Genomic DNA, 19266 nt, shown 5'->3' on the forward strand with positions numbered 1-19266 from the left:
TGCAGGTGCAGCAGGTAATTAAGAAGGCAAATGGAATTTTGTCCTTCATTGCGAGAGGGATGGAGTTTAAAAACAGCGAGATTATGTTGCAGCTGTATAAGGTGCTGGTGAGGCCACAGCTGGAGTACTGTGTACAGTTTTGGTCTCCTTACTTGAGAAAGGATATACTGGCACTGGAGGGGGTGCAGAGGAGATTCACTAGGTTGATTCCGGAGTTGAGAGGGTTGGCTTATGAGGAGACTGAGTAGACTGGGGCTATACTCATTGCAATTCAGAAGAATGAGGGAAGATCTTATAGAAACATATAAGATTATGAAGGGAATAGATAAGATAGAAGCAGGGAAGTTGTTTCCACTGGCGGGTGAAACTAGAACTAGGGGGCATGGCCTCAAAATAAGGGGAAGCAGATTTAGGACTGAGTTGAGGAGGAACTTCTTCACACAAAGGGTTGTGAATCTGTGGAATTCCCTGCCCAGTGAAGCAGTTGGGGCTCCCTCATAGAGTCATAGAGGTTTACAGCATGGAAACAGGCCCTTCGGCCCAACTGATCCATGCCGCCCATTTTTTTTTAAAAACCCCTAAGCTAATCCCAATTGCCCGCATTTGGCCCATATCCCTCTATACCTATCGTACCCATGTAACTATCTAAATGCTTTTTAAAAGACAAAATTGTACCCGCCTCTACTACTACCTCTGGCAGCTTGTTCCAGACGCTCACCACCCTCTGTGTGAATAAAATTGCCCCTCTGAACACTTTTGTATCTCTCCCCTCTCACTTTAAACCTATGCCCTCTAGTTTTAGATTCCCCGACCTTTGGGAAAAGATAATGACGATCTACCTTGTCTATGCACCTCATTATTTTATAGACCTCTCTAAGGTCACCCCTCAGCCTCCTACGTTCCTGAGAAAAAAGTCCCAGTCTATTCAGCCTCTCCTTATAACTCAATCTATCAAGTCCCGGTAGCATCCTGGTAAATCTTTTTCTATTTTAATAATATCCTTTCTATAATAGGGTGACCAGAATTGCACACAGTATTCCAAGTGTGGCCTTACCAATGTCTTGTACAACTTCAACAAGACGTCCCAACTCCTGTATTCAATGTTCTGACCGATGAAACCAAGCATACCGAATGCCTTCTTCACCACTCTGTCCACCTGTGACTCCACTTTCAAGGAGCTATGAACATGTTGGGGGTCGGGTGTTAGCGTGGATTGGGGATTGGCTATCCGACAGGAAGCAGAGAGTCGGAATAAATGGGTGCTTTTCTGGTTGGCGGATGGTAACTAGTGGCGTGCCGCAAGGATCGGTACTGGGGCCTCAACTATTTACCATTTATATCGACGATCTGGAGGAGGGGACTGAGTGTAGGGTAACAAAGTTTGCAGACGACACAAAGATAAGTGGAAAAGTGAATCGTGTGGAGGGCGTAGAAGGTCTGCAGAGAGATTTGGACAGGCTGAGTGAGTGGGCGAGGATCTGGCAGATGGAGTATAACGTTAACAAATGCGAGGTTATTCACTTTGGAAGAAATAATAGCAAATTGGATTATTATCTAAATGGAAAGAAATTACAACATGCTGCTGTGCAGAGGGACCTGGGGGTCCTTGTGCATGAGACGCAAAAACCCAGTCTGCAGGTGCAACAGGTGATCAAGAAGGCAAATGGGATGTTGGCCTATATCGCAAGGGGGATAGAATATAAAAGCAGAGATGTCTTGCTGCATCTGTACAGGGCATTGGTGAGGCCGCAGCTGAAATACTGTGTGCAGTATTGGTCCCCTTATTTGCTGAAGGATATATTGGCATTGGAGGGAGTGCAGAGAAGGTTCACCAGGTTGATACCAGAGATGAGGGGTGTTGATTATGAGGAGAGACTGAGCAGATTGGGTTTGTATTCGTTGGAATTTAGAAGGCTCAGGGGGGATCTTATAGAGACCTATAAGATAATGAAGGGGCTGGATAGGGTAGAGATGGAGAGATTCTTTCCACTTAGAAGGGAAACTAGAACTAGAGGGCACAGCCTCAAAATAAAGGGGGGTCAGTTTAGGACAGAGTTGAGGAGGAACTTCTCTCAGAGGGTGGTGAATCTCTGGAATTCTCTGCCCACTGAGGTGGTGGAGGCTACCTCGCTGAATATGTTTAAAGCGCGGATGGATGGATTCCTGATCGGTAAGGGAATTAAGGGTTATGGGGATCAGGCGGGTAAGTGGTACTGATCCACGTCAGATCAGCCATGATCTTATTGAATGGCGGGGCAGGCTCGAGGGGCTAGATGGCCTACTCCTGCTCCTATTTCTTATGTTCTTATGTTCTTATGTACTCCTAGATCTCTTTGTTCTGTAACTCTCCCCAACACCCTACCATTAACTGAGTAAGTCCTGCCCTGGTTCAATCTACCAAAATGCATCACCTCGCATTTGTCTAAATTAAACTCCATCTGTCATTCGTCAGGTGAGTCACCTGAAGAAGGGGCTTGCAGCTCCGAAAGCTTGTGTGGCTTTTGCTACCAAATAAACCTGTTGGACTTTAACCTGGTGTTGTTCGACTTCTTTCTGTCAAGAAGCCAATTTTGTATCCATTTAGATACCTCACCCTGGATCCCGTGAGATTTAACCTTATGTAACAACCTACCATGCGGTACCTTGTCAAAGGCCTTGCTAAAGTCCATGGAGACAACATCAACTGCACTGCCTTCATCTACCTTCTTGGTTACCCCTTCAAAAAACTCAATTAAATTTGTGAGACATGATTTTCCACTCACAAAGCCATGCTGACTGTCCCTAATCAGTCCTTGCATCTCTAAATGCCTGTAGATCCTGTCTCTCAAAATACCTTCCAACAATTTACCCACCACAGATGTGAGGCTCACTGGCCTGTAGTTCCCAGGCTTTTCCCTGCAGCCCTTTTTAAACAAAGGCACAACATTTGCCACTCTCCAATCTTCAGGCACCTCACCCGTGACTATCGATGATTCAAATATCTCGGCTAGGGGACCCGCAATTTCCTCCCTAGCCTCCTACAATGTCCTGGGATTTACCTCACCAGGTCCCGGGGATTTATCTACCTTGATGCGCTTTAAGACTTCCAGCACCTCCTTCTCAAGACATCACTATTTATTTCCCCAAGTTCCCTAACATCCATGTTTTTCTCAACAGTAAATACTGATGAGAAATATTCATTTAGGATCTCACCCATCTCTTGTGGATCCGCACATAGATGACCTTGTTGATCCTTAAGAGGCCCTACTCTCTCCCTTGTTACTCTTTTGCCCTTTAAGTATTTGTAGAAGCTCTTTGGATTCTCCTTTGCCTTATCTGCCAAAACAATCTCGTGTCCCTTTTTGTCCTCCTGATTTCTCTCTTAACTCTACTCCTACACCCCCTCTACTCTTCAAGGGATTCACTTGATCCCAGCATAGAATGTTTTTAAGGCAAGGATAGATAAAGTTTTGAACAGTAAAGGAATTAAGTGTTATGGTGAGCGGGCGGGTAAGTGGAGCTGAGTCCACAAAATGACCAGCCATGATCTTATTGAATGGCGGAGCAGGCTCGAGGGGCCAGATGGCCCACTCCTGCTCCTAGTTCTTATGATGTCCTCGTGGGGAGGTTTACCAGTGCTGTTAAACTTTGCCATCCTTACCCGGTCTGGCCTACATATGATTCCAGAGCCACAGCAATGTGGTTGACTCTCAACTGCCCTCTGAAATGGCCAAGCAAGCCACTCAGTTCAAGGCAACTAAGGATGGGCAATAAATGGTGGCCCAGACAGTGATCCCCTTGTCCCATGAATGAATAAAACAAGACTGGACTGGGACGTGGATGGGAACGTCAGGGGAATTTCAGAGAGGGGGAAAGCTGGCAGCGCAAAGTGGAGATTTAGGAAGAGATGAGGATATATGAGAGTAGTATCGAATAAATAGAATACCTGGAATGGTTATCAGAACTGGAGCAGGATCTGGGGGAGATATCAAACAACAAGAAAAGTACAGCATAGGAACAGGCCCTGTGAAAATCCGTGTGTTTCCCAACCGGGAACCATGGATGGACAGGGATATCCACTGCTTGCTGAAGTCCAGGTCTGAGGTGTTCAAGTCAGGTGACACTGACCTTCACAAGAAAGACAGATACGATCTAAGGAGATCCATCAAAGATGCCAAAAGACGGTACCGGACCAAGCTGGAGTCCCAGGCTAGCCACACTGACCCCCGCTGACTATGGCAAGGTCTGCAAGACATAACAGGCTACAAGATGAAGTCATATCAAATCACCGGCTCCAGCGCACCCCTCCCTGATGAGCTCAATGCATTGTCCGCCCGTTTTGAGCAAGAGGTCAGTGAGGGTACGCCCTCCATCCTGGAAGGCCTGGATGAACCTGTATCTGAGGTCATCATTGTAGATGTCAGAGCAGCTTTCTCAAAGGTCAACCCATGGAAAGCAACTGGCCCGGATGGGGTACCCGGACGAGCACTCAGATCCTGTGCGGATCAGCTGGCGGGGATATTCACAGACATCTTCAACCTCTCTTTACAAGGAATATCTCCACCCTGGAAGTCCTGGGAGTGATATTCGCACGGTAGCACAGTGGTTAGCACTGCTCCCTCACAGCTTCAGGGACCTGGGTTCGATTCCCGGCTTGGGTCACTGTGTGGAGTCTGCATGTTCCCCCTGTGTCTGAACATAGAACATAGAACATAGAAAGCCACAGCACAAACAGGCCCTTCGGCCCACAAGTTGCGCCGATCACATCCCCACCTCTAGGCCTATCTATAGCCCTCAATCCCATTAAATCCCATGTACTCATCCAGAAGTCTCTTAAAAGACCCCAACGAGTTTGCCTCCACCACCACCGACGTCAGCCGATTCCACTCACCCACCACCCTCTGAGTGAAAAACTTACCCCTGACATCTCCTCTGTACCTACCCCCCAGCACCTTAAACCTGTGTCCTCTCGTAGCAACCATTTCAGCCCTTGGAAATAGCCTCTGAGAGTCTACCCTATCCAGACCTCTCAACATCTTGTAAACCTCTATCAGGTCACCTCTCATCCTTCGTCTCTCCAGGGAGAAGAGACCAAGCTCCCTCAACCTATCCTCATAAGGCATGCCCCCCAATCCAGGCAACATCCTTGTAAATCTCCTCTGCACACTTTCAATGGCTTCAACATCTTTCCTGTAATGAGGTGACCAGAACTGCGCGCAGTACTCCAAGTGGGGTCTAACCAGGGTCCTATAAAGCTGCAGCATTATCTCCCGACTCCTAAACTCAATCCCTCGATTAATGAAGGCTAGTACGCCGTACGCCTTCTTGACCGCATCCTCCACCTGCGAGGCCGATTTAAGAGTCCTATGGACCCGGACCCCAAGGTCCTTCTGATCCTCTACACTGCTAAGAATGGTACGCTTCATGTTATACTGCTGCTTTATCCCATTGGATCTGCCAAAATGGATCACTACACACTTATCCGGGTTGAAGTCCATCTGCCACTTCTCCGCCCAGTCTTGCATTCTATCTATGTCTCGCTGCAACTTCTGACATCCCTCCAAACTATCCACAACACCACCTACCTTGGTGTCGTCAGCAAACTTACCAACCCATCCCTCCACTTCCTCATCCAGGTCATTTATGAAAATGACAAACAGCAAGGGTCCCAGAACAGATCCCTGGGGCACTCCACTGGTCACTGACCTCCATTCAGAGAAAGACCCCTCCACAGCCACTCTCTGCCTTCTGCAGGCAAGCCAGTTCTGGATCCACAAGGCAACAGCCCCTTGGATCCCATGCCCTCTCACTTTCTCAAGAAGTCTTGCATGGGGGACCTTATCGAACGCCTTGCTGAAGTCCATATAGACCACATCCACCGCTCTTCCTTCGTCAATGTGTTTGGTCACATTTTCAAAGAACTCAACCAGGCTCGTAAGGCACGACCTGCCCTTGACAAAGCCGTGCTGACTACTTTTGATCATACTAAACTTCTCTAGATGATCATAAATCCTGTCTCTCAGGATCCTCTCCATCAACTTACCAACCACTGAGGTTAGACTCACCGGTCGGTAATTTCCCGGGCTGTCCCTGTTCCCTTTCTTGAATATAGGGACCACACCTGCAATCCTCCAATCCTCCGGAACCTCTCCCGTCTCCATCGACGATGCAAAGATCATCGCCAAAGGCTCCGCAATCTCCTCCCTCGCCTCCCACAGTAACCTGGGGTACATCCCATCCGGTCCCGGCGACTTACCAACCTTGATGCCATTCAATAGTTCCAACACATCCTCTTTCTTTATGTCCACATGCTCGATCCTTTCTGTCCACCGCAAACCAGCAGTACAACCACCCAGATCCCTTTCCACCGTGAATACCGAGGTAAAGTATTCATTAAGCACCTCCGCCATTTCTAACGGTTCCGCACAAACTTTTCCCCCTTCACCTTTTAAGGGTCCTATGCCTTCACATCTCATCCTTTTACTCTTGACATATTTGTAGAAAGCCTTGGGATTCTCCTTAATCTTACCCGCCAAGGTCTTCTCATGACCCCTTCTCGCTCTCCTAATTTCCTTCTTAAGCTCCTTCCTACATCCCGTGTACTCCTCTAAATCCTTAACACCTCCTAGCTCTCTGAACCTTCTGTACGCCTCTCTTTTCTTATTCACCAGGTTCATCACAACCTTCGTGCACCACGGTTCCCGTACCCTACCAACACCCCCCTGTCTCATCGGAACGTTGTCATGCGTGGGTTTCCTCCGGGTGCTCCGGTTTCCTCCCACAGTCTGAGAGACGTGCTGGTTAGGGTGCATTTACCCGAACAGGCGCCGGAGTGTGGCGACTGGGGGAATTTCACAGTAACTTCATTGCAGTGTTAATGCAAGCCTTACTTGTGACAAATAAATAAACTGTACTTTTACTTTACTTTCCCGCTCTGGGCATAACGTTCCCACTCTGGCAGTGATATTCCCGCTCTGGGAGCGATATTCCTGCTCTGTGAGCGATATTCCCACTCTGGCAGTGATATTCCCGCTCTGGCAGTGATATTCCCGCTTGGGAGGGATGTTCCTGCTCTGGTGGGGGGGGGGGGATATTCCCACTCTGGGGGGGATATTCCCACCTTGGGAGGGATATTCCCACCCTGGGGGGGGGCGGATATTCCCACCCTGGGAGGGATATTCCCGCTCTGGGAGGGATATTCCTGCTCTGGCAATGATATTCCCACTCTGGGAGGGATATTCCCGCTATGGAAGTGATATTCCTGTTCTGGGAGGGATATTCCCATTCTGGGAGTGATATTCCCGCTCTGGCAGTGATATTCCTGCTCTGGCAGCGATGTTCCCACTCTGGGAGTGATATTCCTGCTCTGGCAGTGATATTCCCACTCTGGGAGGGATATTTCTATTCTGGGAGCGCTATTCCCGCTCTGGCAGTGATGTTCCTGCTCTGGGAGCGATATTCCCGGTTTGGCAGCAATATTCCCATTCTGGGAGGGATATTCCCGCTCTGGCAGTGATATTCCTGCTCTGGCACTGATATTCCCACTCTGGCAGTGATATTCCCGCTCTGGCACTGATATTCCCGCTCTGGCACTGATATTCGCGCTCTGGCACTAATATTCGCGCTCTGGCACTGATATTCGCGCTCTGGCACTGATATTCCTGCTCTGGCAGTGATATTCCTGCTCTGGCAGTGATATTCCTGCTCTGGCACTGGTATTCCCGCTCTGGCAGTGATATTCCCGCTCTGGCAGTGATATTCCTGCTCTGGCACTGATATTCCCGCTCTGGCACTGATATTCGCGCTCTGGCACTGATATTCCTGCTCTGGCACTGATATTCCCGCTCTGGCAGTGATATTCCTGCTCTGGCAGTGATATTCCCGCTCTGGCACTGATATTCCCGCTCTGGCAGTGATATTCCCGCTCTGGCAGTGGTATTCCCGCTCTGGCAGTGATATTCCTGTCCTGTACAGGGTAGTTACAGGCTGCACTCTGATAATTTCTCTCGATGTGGATTGTAGAATGAGCACCGGTCTCCGAGTCAAACCATTGTTGAACTCACCTGGGCTTTGTGATTCTGTCGGCCAAAAGGTGGTGGTTTCCTGGGAGGGCCTCGGTTGGATGACTGGTTTGGAAGGATGATTGTAACAGTTGTCCGCGATGATGGCGGTTCAGGTCTCGGGGGTTTGTGACTGTCTCTGGATGCTGACAGCGTCTTGTTCGGCTGCATTGGTCGGGCTGGCTGGAGGAAGATATAAAACAGTGAACAGCTCCAGAGGCACAAGCACTGCTCCCCCCACCCGCCCCCCCCCATCCCCCCGCCCCCCCCATCCCCCCCGCCCCCCCATCCCCCCCGCCCCCCCCATCGCCCCGCCCCCCCCATCCCCCCGCCCCCCCCATCCCCCCCGCCCCTCACTGCTCCCCGGCCCCCTCCCATCCCCCCAACCCCCGCCCCCCCCATCCCCCCGCCCCTCACTGCTCCCCTGGCCCCCTCCCATCCCCCCATCCCCCCGCCCCCCCATCCCCCCCGCCTCTCACTGCTCCCCTGGCCCCCTCCCATCCCCCCCACCCCCCCCATACCCCCGCCCCCCCATCCCCCCGCCCCTCACTGCTCCCCTGGCCCCCTCCCATTCCCCCCACCCCCCCCATCCCCCCGCCCCTCACTGCTCCCCTGGCCCCCTCCCATCCCCCCCACCCCCTCCCATCCCCCCCACCCCCCCATCCCCCCCGCCCCCCCATCCCCCCGCCCCTCACTGCTCCGCTGGCCCCCTCCCATCCCCCTGCCCCCCCAGCCCCTCACTGCTCCCCTGAACCCCTCCCAACCCCACCCGCCCCCTCCATCCCCCCCGCCCCCCCAGCCCCTCACTGCTCCCCTGGCCTCCTCCCATCCCCCCATCCCCCCATCCCCCCGCCCCTCACTGCTCCCCTGGACCCCTCCCATCCCCACCCGCCCCCTCCATCCCCCCCGCCCCCTCCATCCCCCCCACCCCCCCCGCCCCCCCATCCCCCCCCGCCCCCCCAGCCACTCACTGCTCCCCTGGACCCCTCCCATCCCCACCCGCCCCCTCCATCCCCCCCGCCCCCTCCATCCCCCCCACCCCCCCGCCCCCCCATCCCCCCCGCCCCCCCATCCCCCCCGCCCCCCCATCCCCCCTGCCCCTCACTGCTCCCCTGGACCCCTCCCATCCCCACCCGCCCCCTCCAACCCCCCCGCCCCCTCCATCCCCCCCACCCCCCCCGCTCCCCCATCCCCCCCGCCCCCCCTGCCCCTCACTGCTCCCCCGGCCCCCTCCCATCCCCCCGCCCCTCACTGCTCCCCTGGACCCCTCCCATCCCCCCCGCCCCCCCCCCCCATCCCCCCTGCCCCTCACTGCTCCCCTGGACCCCTCCCATCCCCCCCGCCCCCCCATCCCCCCGCCCCTCACTGCTCCCCCCGCCCCCCCCATCCCCCGCCCCCCCATCCCCCGCCCCCCCATCCCCCGCCCCCCCATCCCCCCGCCCCCCATTCCCCCGCCCCTCACTGCTCCCCCCGCCCCTCACCACTCCCCCGCCCCTCACTGCTCCCCCTGCCCCCTAAATACCCCCGCCCCCCCATCCCCCCGCCCCTCACTGCTCCCCCCTCCCCCCCAAATACCCCCGCCCCCCATCCCCCCGCCCCTCACTGCTCCCCCGCCCCCCCCAAGTACCCCCGTCCCCCATCCCCCTGCCCCTCACTGCTCCCCCCCCAATACCCCCGCCCCTCACTGCTCCCCCCGCCCACCCCATCCCCCCAATCCCCCCGCCCCCCCATCCCCCCGCTCCTCACTGCTCCCCCCCCAATACCCCCGCTCCTCACTGCTCCCCCCGCCCACCCCATCCCCCCAATCCCCCCGCCCCCCCATCCCCCCTGCTCCTCACTGCTCCCCTCCCCCGTCCCTCACTGTTCCACCCCCCGCCCCCCCTCCCCCACTATTTCTCCACCCCCACGCCCCTCTCCCCCCACCCCTCACTGTGCCTCCCCCCCTCACTCTTCCTCCCCCCCCACACACCCCTCCCCTCACTGTTTCTCCGCCCCCACGCCCCTCTCCCCCCGCCCCTCACTGTGCCTCCCCCCCTCACTCTTCCTCCCCCCCCACACACCCCTCCCCTCACTGTTTCTCCGCCCCCACGCCCCTCTCCCCCCGCCCCTCACTGTGCCTCCCCCTCTCCCCCCGCCCCTCACTGTGCCTCCCCCTCTCCCCCGCCCCTCACTGTGCCTCCCCTCACTGTTCCTTCATCAGATTAACCTGGAATGAGGGAATCACCTTCCTCAGTTCACTCAGCAATCCTGTCCAACAGGAAATGGAATGATAATTGGGACATGGGCGTCACTGGCTATGTCAGGATTTAATGCCCATCCCGAATTGGTGGTGAGCTGCCTTAGAGTCCACAGAATGCCTACAATGCAGGATGAGGCCATTCAGCCCATCGAATCTCTGATAGAGCATCTTTCAGACCCTGCCCCTATCTGCTACCCCGTAACCCTGCACATTTACCCTGGCCAATCCATCTAAGCTGAAGGACAAATCAAAGTAGAACGTACAGGGTAAATGGTAGGACTCTGAAGAGTGCAGTTGAACAGAGGGATCTGGGAATACAGGTACAGAATTCCCTAAAAGTGACGTCACAGGTGGATAGGGTCGTAAAGAGTGCCTTTGGTACATTGGCCTTTATAAATCGGAGTATCGAGTATAAAAGTCGGAGTGTTATGGTAAGGTTATATAAGGCATTGGTGAGGCCGAATTTGGAGTATTGTGTACAGTTTTGGTCACCTAGTTACAGGAAGGATGTAAATAAGATTGAAAGAGTGCAGAGAAGGTTCACAAGGATGTTGCCGGGACTTGAGAAGCTGAGTTACAGAGAGAGATTGAATAGGTTGGGACTTTATTCCCTGGAGCGTAGAAGATTGAGGGGAGATTTGATAGAGGTGTATAAGATTTTGATGGGTATAGATAGAGTGAATGCAAGCAGGCTTTTTCCGCTGAGGCTAGGGGAGAAAAAAACCAGAGGGCATGGGTTAAGGGTGAAAGGAGAAAAGTTTAAAGGGAATATTAGAGGGGGGCTTCTTCACGCAGAGAGTGGTGGGAGTGTGGAATGAGCTGCCGGATAAAGTGGTAAATGCGGGGTCACTTTTAACATTTAAGAAAAACTTGGACGGGCTCATGGATGAGAGGGGTGTGGAGGGATATGGTCCAAGTGCAGGTCAGTGGGACTAGGCATAAAATGGTTCGGCACAGACAAGAAGGGCCAAAAGGCCTGTTTCTGAGCTGTAATTTTCTATGGTTCTATGGTTCTATGGAAAGGAGCCAGAGGTAGCGGTACATATTGGTACCGCTGATGTGGGGAGGAAGGGGGAAGGGGTCATGAAAAGAGAGTATAGGGAATTAGGGAGACAGCTGAGAAGGAGGAAAGCAAAGGTATTAATCTCCGGATTGCTGCCTGCGCCACGGGAAGGTGAGGACAGGAATGGAGTGAGGTGGAGGATGAATGTGTGGCTGAGGGACTGGTGCAGGGGGCAGGGATTCAGGTTCCTGGATCATTGGGACCTCTTTAGGGGCAGGTGTGACCTGTACAAAAAAGACGGGTGGCATTTGAATCCCAGGGGGACCAATATCTTGGCAGGAAGGTTGGCTAAGGCTCCTGGGGAAAGTTTAAACTAGATAGGTTGGGGGGAGGGGATCGAGACGAGGAGACTGAGAGCGAGGAGGTTAGCCCGCAAATAGAGAGGGATTGTACACAGTGTAGGAGGGAGAATAGACGGGTGATAGAGAAGGGGAAAGCTCAGACCAAAGGTTGGAGATGTGTCTATTTTAACACCAGGAGTGTAGTGAATAAAGTGGATGAGCTTAGAGTGTGGATCAATGCTTGGAAGTGTGATGTGGGGGCCATTACGGAGACTTGGGGACAGGGACAGGACTGGGTACTTCAGGTGCCGGGTTTCAGATGTTTCAGAAAGGACAGAGAGGGAGGCAAAAGAGGGGGGGGGAGTAGTGGCACTGCTGATCAGGGATAGTGTCACAGCTGTAGAGAAGGTGGAAGCCGTGGAGGGATTGTCTACAGAGTCTCTGTGGGTGGAAGTTCGGAGCGGGAAGGGGTCGATAACTTTGCTGGGTGTTTTCTACAGGCTGCCCAATAGTAACAGGGATGTTGAGGACCAGATAGGGAAACAGATCCTGGAGAGATGTAATAATAAGAGTTGTCGTGATGGGAGACTTTAATTTCCCAAACATCGATTGGAATATGCCGAGGGTAAGGGGTTTGGATGGGGAGGAGTTTGTTAGGTGTGTTCAGGAGGGTTTCCTGACACAGCATGTGGATAAGCCAACAAGAGGAGAGGCTGTACTCGATCTGGTACTGGCTAATGAGCCTGGACAGGTGTCGGATCTCTCAGTGGGGGAGCATCTTGGGGATAGTGATCATAACTCTATCTCCTTTACGCTAGCATTGGAAAGAGATAGGATCAGGCAAGCTAGGAAAGTGTTTATCTGGAGTAAGGGGAAATATGAAGCCATCAGGCAGGAGATTAGAGGCGTAAATTGGAAGGAGGCATTCTCGAGGAAAAGTACTAAAGTAAGGTGGCAGATTTTCAAGGAATGTTTGTCTGGAGTTCTGCATGACAACGTTCCGAGCAGACAGGGAGGTTTTGGTAGGTTACGGGAACCGTGGTGCACGAAAGCTGTGCTGAACCTAGTGAAAAAAAGGAAAGCATACAAAAGGTTCAGAGAGCTTGGCGAAGATAGGGATCTAGATGAGTATACGGCTTGTAGGAAGGGACTTAAGAAAGAAATTAGGAGAGCCAGAAGGGGTCACGAGATGGCCGCAGCAGGTAAGATTAAGGAGAACCCTAAGGCGTTCTATAAATATGTGAAGAGTAAAAGGATGAGATGTGAAGGAATAGGACCTATAAAAGGTGAAGGTGAGAAAGTCTGTACAGAACTGGAAGAAATAGCAGAGGTGCTGAATGAATATTTTACCTCGGTATTCACAGTGGAAAAAGACCTGGTTGTTGTACTGCAGGATTGCGGCGGACTGAAAAGATTGAGTATGTAGACATTAAGAAAGAGGATGTGTTGGAAATTTTGAATAGCATCAAGATAGATAAGTCTCCGGGACCGGATGGGATGTACCCCAGGTTACTGTGGGAGGTTCCCACTAATCTTTGCCACTTTCTATGCATTTTCTTTCAATTTGATCCCTCCTTTATTTCCTTAGATATCCATGGCTGATTATCTCTTTTTCTCCAGTCCTTCCTTATCACTGGTATATACTTCTGCTGAGCACAGTGAAAGATCGCTTTGAAAGTCCTCCACTGTTCCTCAATTGTCCCACCATAAAGTTTTTGTTCCCAGTCTGCCTTAGCCAACGCCTCCCTCATCCCTTTATAGTCTCCTTTGTTTAAGCACAAGACACTGGGATTGGATTTTACCTTCTCACACTCCATCTGTATTTTAAATTCAACAATACTGTGATCGCTTCTTCCAAGAGGATCCCTAACTGCAAGGTCATTAATTATCCCTGTCTCATTACACGGGACCAGGTCTCGGGTAGCTTGCTCCCTTGTAGGTTCCATTACATACGGTTCAAGGAAGCTATCGCGGATACATTCTATGAACTCCTCCTCAAGGCTGCCTTGACCGACCTGATTTGACCAATTGATATGCAGATTAAAATCCCCCGCAGATACTCTCCCAACTTTCACTCACTCTCCCCCCGCAGATACCCCCCACACAGATACTCACTCCTGCAGATACTCCCCCCGCAGATACTCCCCCCCGCAGATACTCCCCCCGCAGATACTCCCCCCGCAGATTTCCCCCCCTGCAGATACTCTCCCCCGCAGATACTCTCCCCCGCTGTTTGTCATTTTCATAAATGACCTGGATGAGGAAGTGGAGGGATGGGTTGGTAAGTTTGCCGATGACACGAAGGTTGGTGGGGTTGTGGATAGTCTGGAGGGATGTCAGAAGCTGCAGCGTGACATAGATAGGATGCAAGACTGGGCGGAGAAGTGGCAGATGAACTTCAACCCAGATAAATGCGTAGTGGTCCATTTTGGCAGGTCAAATGGGATGAAGGAGTATAATATCAAGGGTAAGACTCTTAGCAGTGTAGAGAATCAGAAGGACCTTGGGGTCCGGGTCCATAGGACTCTAAAATCGGCCCCGCAGGTGGAGGAGGTGGTTAAGAAGGCGTATGGTGTGCTGGCCTTCATCAATCGAGGGATTGAGTTCAGGAGTCGGGAGATAATGATGTAGCTTTATAAGACCCTCGTCAGACCCCACTTGGAGTCCTGTGCTCAGTTCTGGTCGCCTCATTACAGGAGGGATGTGGAAATGATTGAAAGGGTGCAGAGGAGATTTACAAGGATGTTGCCTGGATTGAGTGGCATGCCTTATGAGGATAGGCTGAGGGAGCTCAGTCTTTTCTCCTTGGAGAGACGAAGGATGAGAGGTGACCTGATAGAGGTGTACAAGATGTTGAGAGGCATAGATCGGGTGGATTCTCGGAGGCTTTTTCCCAGGGCTGAAATGGTTGCTACGAGAGGACACAGGTTTAAGGTGCTGGGGGGTAGGTACAGAGGAGATGTCAGGGGTAAGTTTTTCACTCAGAGGGTGGTGGGTGAGTGGAATCGGCTGACGTCGGTGGTGGTGGAGGCGAACTCGATAGGGTCTTTTAAGAGACTTCTGAATGAGTACATGGGACTTAATAGGATTGAGGGTTATAGGTAAGCCTATATATAAGCCTAGGTAGGTAGGGACATGACCGGCGCAACTTGTGGGCTGAAGGGCCTGTTTGTGCTGTATTTTTTCGATGCTCTATGTTCTAAAATACCTGTTCAATGCCTCAGCCATTTTCTCATTTCCAGTTATTACATCCCCCTTCTCACCCTCTAAAGGACCAATGTTTACTTTCGCCACTCTTTTTCATTTTATATATTTGTAGAAACTTTGGCTATCTGTTTTTATATTCTGAGCTTCTTTACTCTCATAATCCATCTTACTTTTCTTTATAGCTTTTCTCGTGGCTTTCTGCCGACCTTTAAAGATTTCCCAATCCTCTCGGTTCCCACTAATCTTTGCCACTTTCTATGCATTTTCTTTCAATTTGATCCCTCCTTTATTTCCTTAGATATCCATGGCTGATTATCTCTTTTTCTACAGTCCTTCCTTATCTCTGGTATATACTTTTGCTGAGCACTGTGAAAGATCGCTTTGAAAGTCCTCCACTGTTCCTCAATTGTCCCACCATAAAGTGTTTGCTCCCAGTCTACCTTAGCCAACGCCTCCCTCATCCCTTTGTCGTCTCCTTTGTTTAAGCACAAGACACTGGTATTGGATTTTACCTTCTCACGCTCCATCTGTATTTTAATTCAACAATACTGTGATCGCTTCTTCCAAGAGGATCCCTAACTGCAAGGTCATTAATTATCCCTGTCTCATTACACAGGACCAGGTCTCGGGTAGCTTGCTCCCTTGTAGGTTCCATTACATACGGTTCAAGGAAGCTATCGCGGATACATTCTATGAACTCCTCCTCAAGGCTGCCTTGACCGACCTGATTTGACCAATTGATATGCAGATTAAAATCCCCCGCAGATACTCTCCCAACTTTCACTCACTCTCCCCCCGCAGATACCCCCCACACAGATACTCACTCCTGCAGATACTCCCCCCGCAGATACTCCCCCCCGCAGATACTCCCCCCGCAGATACTCCCCCCTGCAGATACTCTCCCCCGCAGATACTCTCCCCCGCAGATATTCTTCCCCGCAGATACTCTCCCCCGCCGATACTCCCCCACAGATAATCTCCCCAGCAGATACTGCCCCGCAGATATTCTCCCAACTTTCACTCACTCTCCCCCCGCAGATACTACCTCCCCATAGATATTCTCGCCATTCACACCAACTCTCTCCCTGCAGATACTCTGACACACACTTCCCCACTGTCTCCCAGGGCAGATACTCACTTCACTTGCTTGTTGTTGCCTCACATTTGCCATGTAGAAGCTGGTTTCTGAAAGGCCATTTTTTGTTCTCGTAACAGTCCTGTAAAAAGATCGGTCATAAGGTCAGACGTGGGGATGTTTGCCGATGATTGCACAATGTTCAGCACCATTCGTGACTCCTCAGATACTGAAGCAGTCCATGTCCAAATGCAGCAAGATCTTCAAATTTTTAGGTCTCCAGATCACCAACAACCTGTCCTGGTCTCCCCATGCCGACACTATAGTTAAGAAAGCCCCACCAACTCCTCTACGTTCTCAGAAGACAAGGCATGTCAGCTACGTCTCTCACCAACTTTTACAGATGCACCACAGAAAGCATTCTTTCTGGTTGTATCACAGCTTGGTATGGCTCCTGCTCTGCCCAAGACCGCAAGGAACTACAAAAGGTCGTGAATGTAGCCCAATCCATCACGCAAACCAGCCTCCCATCCATTGACTCTGTCTACACTTCCTGCTGCCTTGGTAAGGACCCCATGCACCGGGTACATTCTCTCTTCCACCTTCTTCCGTCGGGAAAATGATTCAAAAGTCTGAGGTCACGTACCAACCGACTCAAGAACAGCTTCTTCCCTGCTGCTGTCAGACTTTTGAATGAACCTACTTGCATTAAGTTGATCTTTCTCTACACCCTAGCAATGACTGTAACACTACATCCTACACTCTCTCCTTTCCTTCTCTATGAATGGTATGCTTTGGTTGTATAGCGCTCAAGAAACAATACTTTTCACTTTATGCTAATACATGTGACAGTATTAAATCAAATCAAATCTGGACAATATCCAGGCTTGGGCTGACAAGTGGCAGTAACATTCGTGCCACACAAATGCCAGGCAATGACCATCACCAATAAGAGAACTCTAACCACCGCCCCTTGACATTCAATGGTGTTACCATCACTGAATCCCCCACTGTCAACATCCTTGGGGTTCCCATTGACCAGAAACTCAACTGGACTCACCTCATAAACACAGTGGCTACAAGAGCAGGTCAGAGACTGGGAATACTGCGGCGAGTAACTCACCTCCTGACTCCCCAAAGCCTGCCCACCATCGACAAGGCACAAGTCAGGAGTGTGATGGAATACTCCCCACTTGCCTGGATGGGTGCAGCTCCAACAACACTCAAGAAGCTCGACACCATCCAGGACAAAGCATCCCGCTTGATTGACACCACATCTACAAAAATCCACTCCCTCCACCACCGACGCTCAGTAGCAGCAGTGTGTACTATCTACAAGATGCACTGCAGCAATTCACCAAAGATCCTTAGACAGCACCTTCCAAACCCACGACCACTTCCATCGAGAATGACAAGTGCAGCAGATACATGGGAACAACACCACCTGCAAGTTCCCCTCCAAACCACTCACCATCCTGACTTGAAAATATATCGCCGTTCCTTCACTGTCACTGGGTCAAAATCCTGGAATTCCCTCCCTAACGGCATTGTGGGTAAACCCACAGAACATGGACTGCAGCGAATCAAGAGGCAGCTCAACACCACCTTCTCAAGGGCAACTGGGGATGGGCAATGAACGCTGACCCAGCCAGCGACGCCCATGTCCCACAAATGAATAAAAAAAACAATTTTTAAAAAAATTGTGGGGCTGGGAGATCCAATTAGTCACTGGCACTGCCAGGAAATCTTACACAGGACAAATAATCGCCGCGGGGAGCGCAGTGTGACGCGGGGAGTGCAGTGTGACGCGGGGAGTGCAGTGTGACGCGGGGAGCGCAGTGTGACGCGGGGAGTGCAGTGTGACGCGGGAGGTGCAGTGTGACGCGGGGAGTGCAGTGTGACACGGGGAGTGCAGTGTGACGCGGGGAGCGCAGTGTGACGCGGGGAGCGCAGTGTGACGCGGGGAGCGCAGTGTGACGCGGGGAGTGCAGTGTGACGCGGGGAGTGCAGTGTGACGCGGGGAGCGCAGTGTGACGCGGGGAGCGCAGTGTGATGCGGGGAGGGCAGTGTGACGCGGGGAGTGCAGTGTGACGCGGGGAGTGCAGTGTGACGCGGGGAGCGCAGTGTGACGCGGGGAGTGCAGTGTGACGCGGGGAGTGCAGTGTGACGCGGGGAGTGCAGTGTGACGCGGGGAGCACAGTGTGACGCGGGGAGTGCAGTGTGACGCGGGGAGTGCAGTGTGACGCGGGAGGCACAGTGTGACGCGGGGAGTGCAGTGTGACGCGGGGAGTGCAGTGTGACGCGGGGAGCGCAGTGTGACGCGGGGAGCGCAGTGTGACGCGGGGAGTGCAGTGTGACGCGGGAGGTGCAGTGTGACGCGGGGAGTGCAGTGTGACGCGGGGAGTGCAGTGTGACGCGGGGAGCGCAGTGTGACGCGGGGAGCGCAGTGTGACGCGGGGAGTGCAGTGTGACGCGGGGAGTGCAGTGTGACGCGGGGAGCGCAGTGTGACGCGGGGAGCGCAGTGTGACGCGGGGAGCGCAGTGTGACGCGGGGAGTGCAGTGTGACGCGGGGAGCGCAGTGTGACGCGGGGAGCGCAGTGTGACGCGGGGAGTGCAGTGTGACGCGGGGAGCGCAGTGTGACGCGGGGAGCGCAGTGTGACGCGGGGAGCGCAGTGTGACGCGGGAGGCACAGTGTGACGCGGGGAGCGCAGTGTGACGCGGGGAGTGCAGTGTGACGCGGGGAGTGCAGTGTGACGCGGGGAGCGCAGTGTGACGCGGGGAGTGCAGTGTGACGCGGGGAGTGCAGTGTGACGCGGGGAGTGCAGTGTGACGCGGGGAGCGCAGTGTGACGCGGGGAGCGCAGTGTGACGCGGGGAGCGCAGTGTGACGCGGGGAGTGCAGTGTGACGCGGGGAGTGCAGTGTGACGCGGGGAGTGCAGTGTGACGCGGGAGGCGCAGTGTGACGCGGGGAGCGCAGTGTGACGCGGGGAGCGCAGTGTGACGCGGGGGGTGCAGTGTGACGCGGGAGGTGCAGTGTGACGCGGGGAGTGCAGTGTGACGCGGGGAGCGCAGTGTGACGCGGGAGGTGCAGTGTGACGCGGGGAGCGCAGTGTGACGCGGGGAGTGCAGTGTGACGCGGGGAGCGCAGTGTGACGCGGGGAGCGCAGTGTGACACGGGGAGTGCAGTGTGACGCGGGAGGTGCAGTGTGACGCGGGGAGTGCAGTGTGACGCGGGGAGCGCAGTGTGACGCGGGGAGCGCAGTGTGACGCGCGGAGCGCAGTGTGACGCGGGGAGCGCAGTGTGACGCGGGGAGCGCAGTGTGACGCGGGGAGTGCAGTGTGACGCGGGGATCGCAGTGT

At 53.2% G+C, this 19266-nt stretch overlaps 1 protein-coding gene across 1 annotated transcript in view; it reads right to left on the reverse strand.

The window, feature by feature from the left end:
- LOC144488020 (uncharacterized) overlaps positions 1-19266 on the reverse strand; it is a gene marked incomplete at its 5' end in the record, with an annotated part of 85751 nt that overhangs the window by 13084 nt on the left and 53401 nt on the right. The window contains 2 exons of the mRNA XM_078206035.1: positions 8043-8222; positions 15968-16046. Of these exons, the coding sequence (XP_078062161.1) occupies positions 8043-8222; positions 15968-16046 (259 nt within the window). The remainder of the gene's footprint in view (positions 1-8042; positions 8223-15967; positions 16047-19266) is intronic.

The sequence above is a fragment of the Mustelus asterias genome, unplaced genomic scaffold (genome assembly GCF_964213995.1).
Source record: "Mustelus asterias unplaced genomic scaffold, sMusAst1.hap1.1 HAP1_SCAFFOLD_1218, whole genome shotgun sequence".
NCBI lineage: Eukaryota > Metazoa > Chordata > Chondrichthyes > Carcharhiniformes > Triakidae > Mustelus > Mustelus asterias.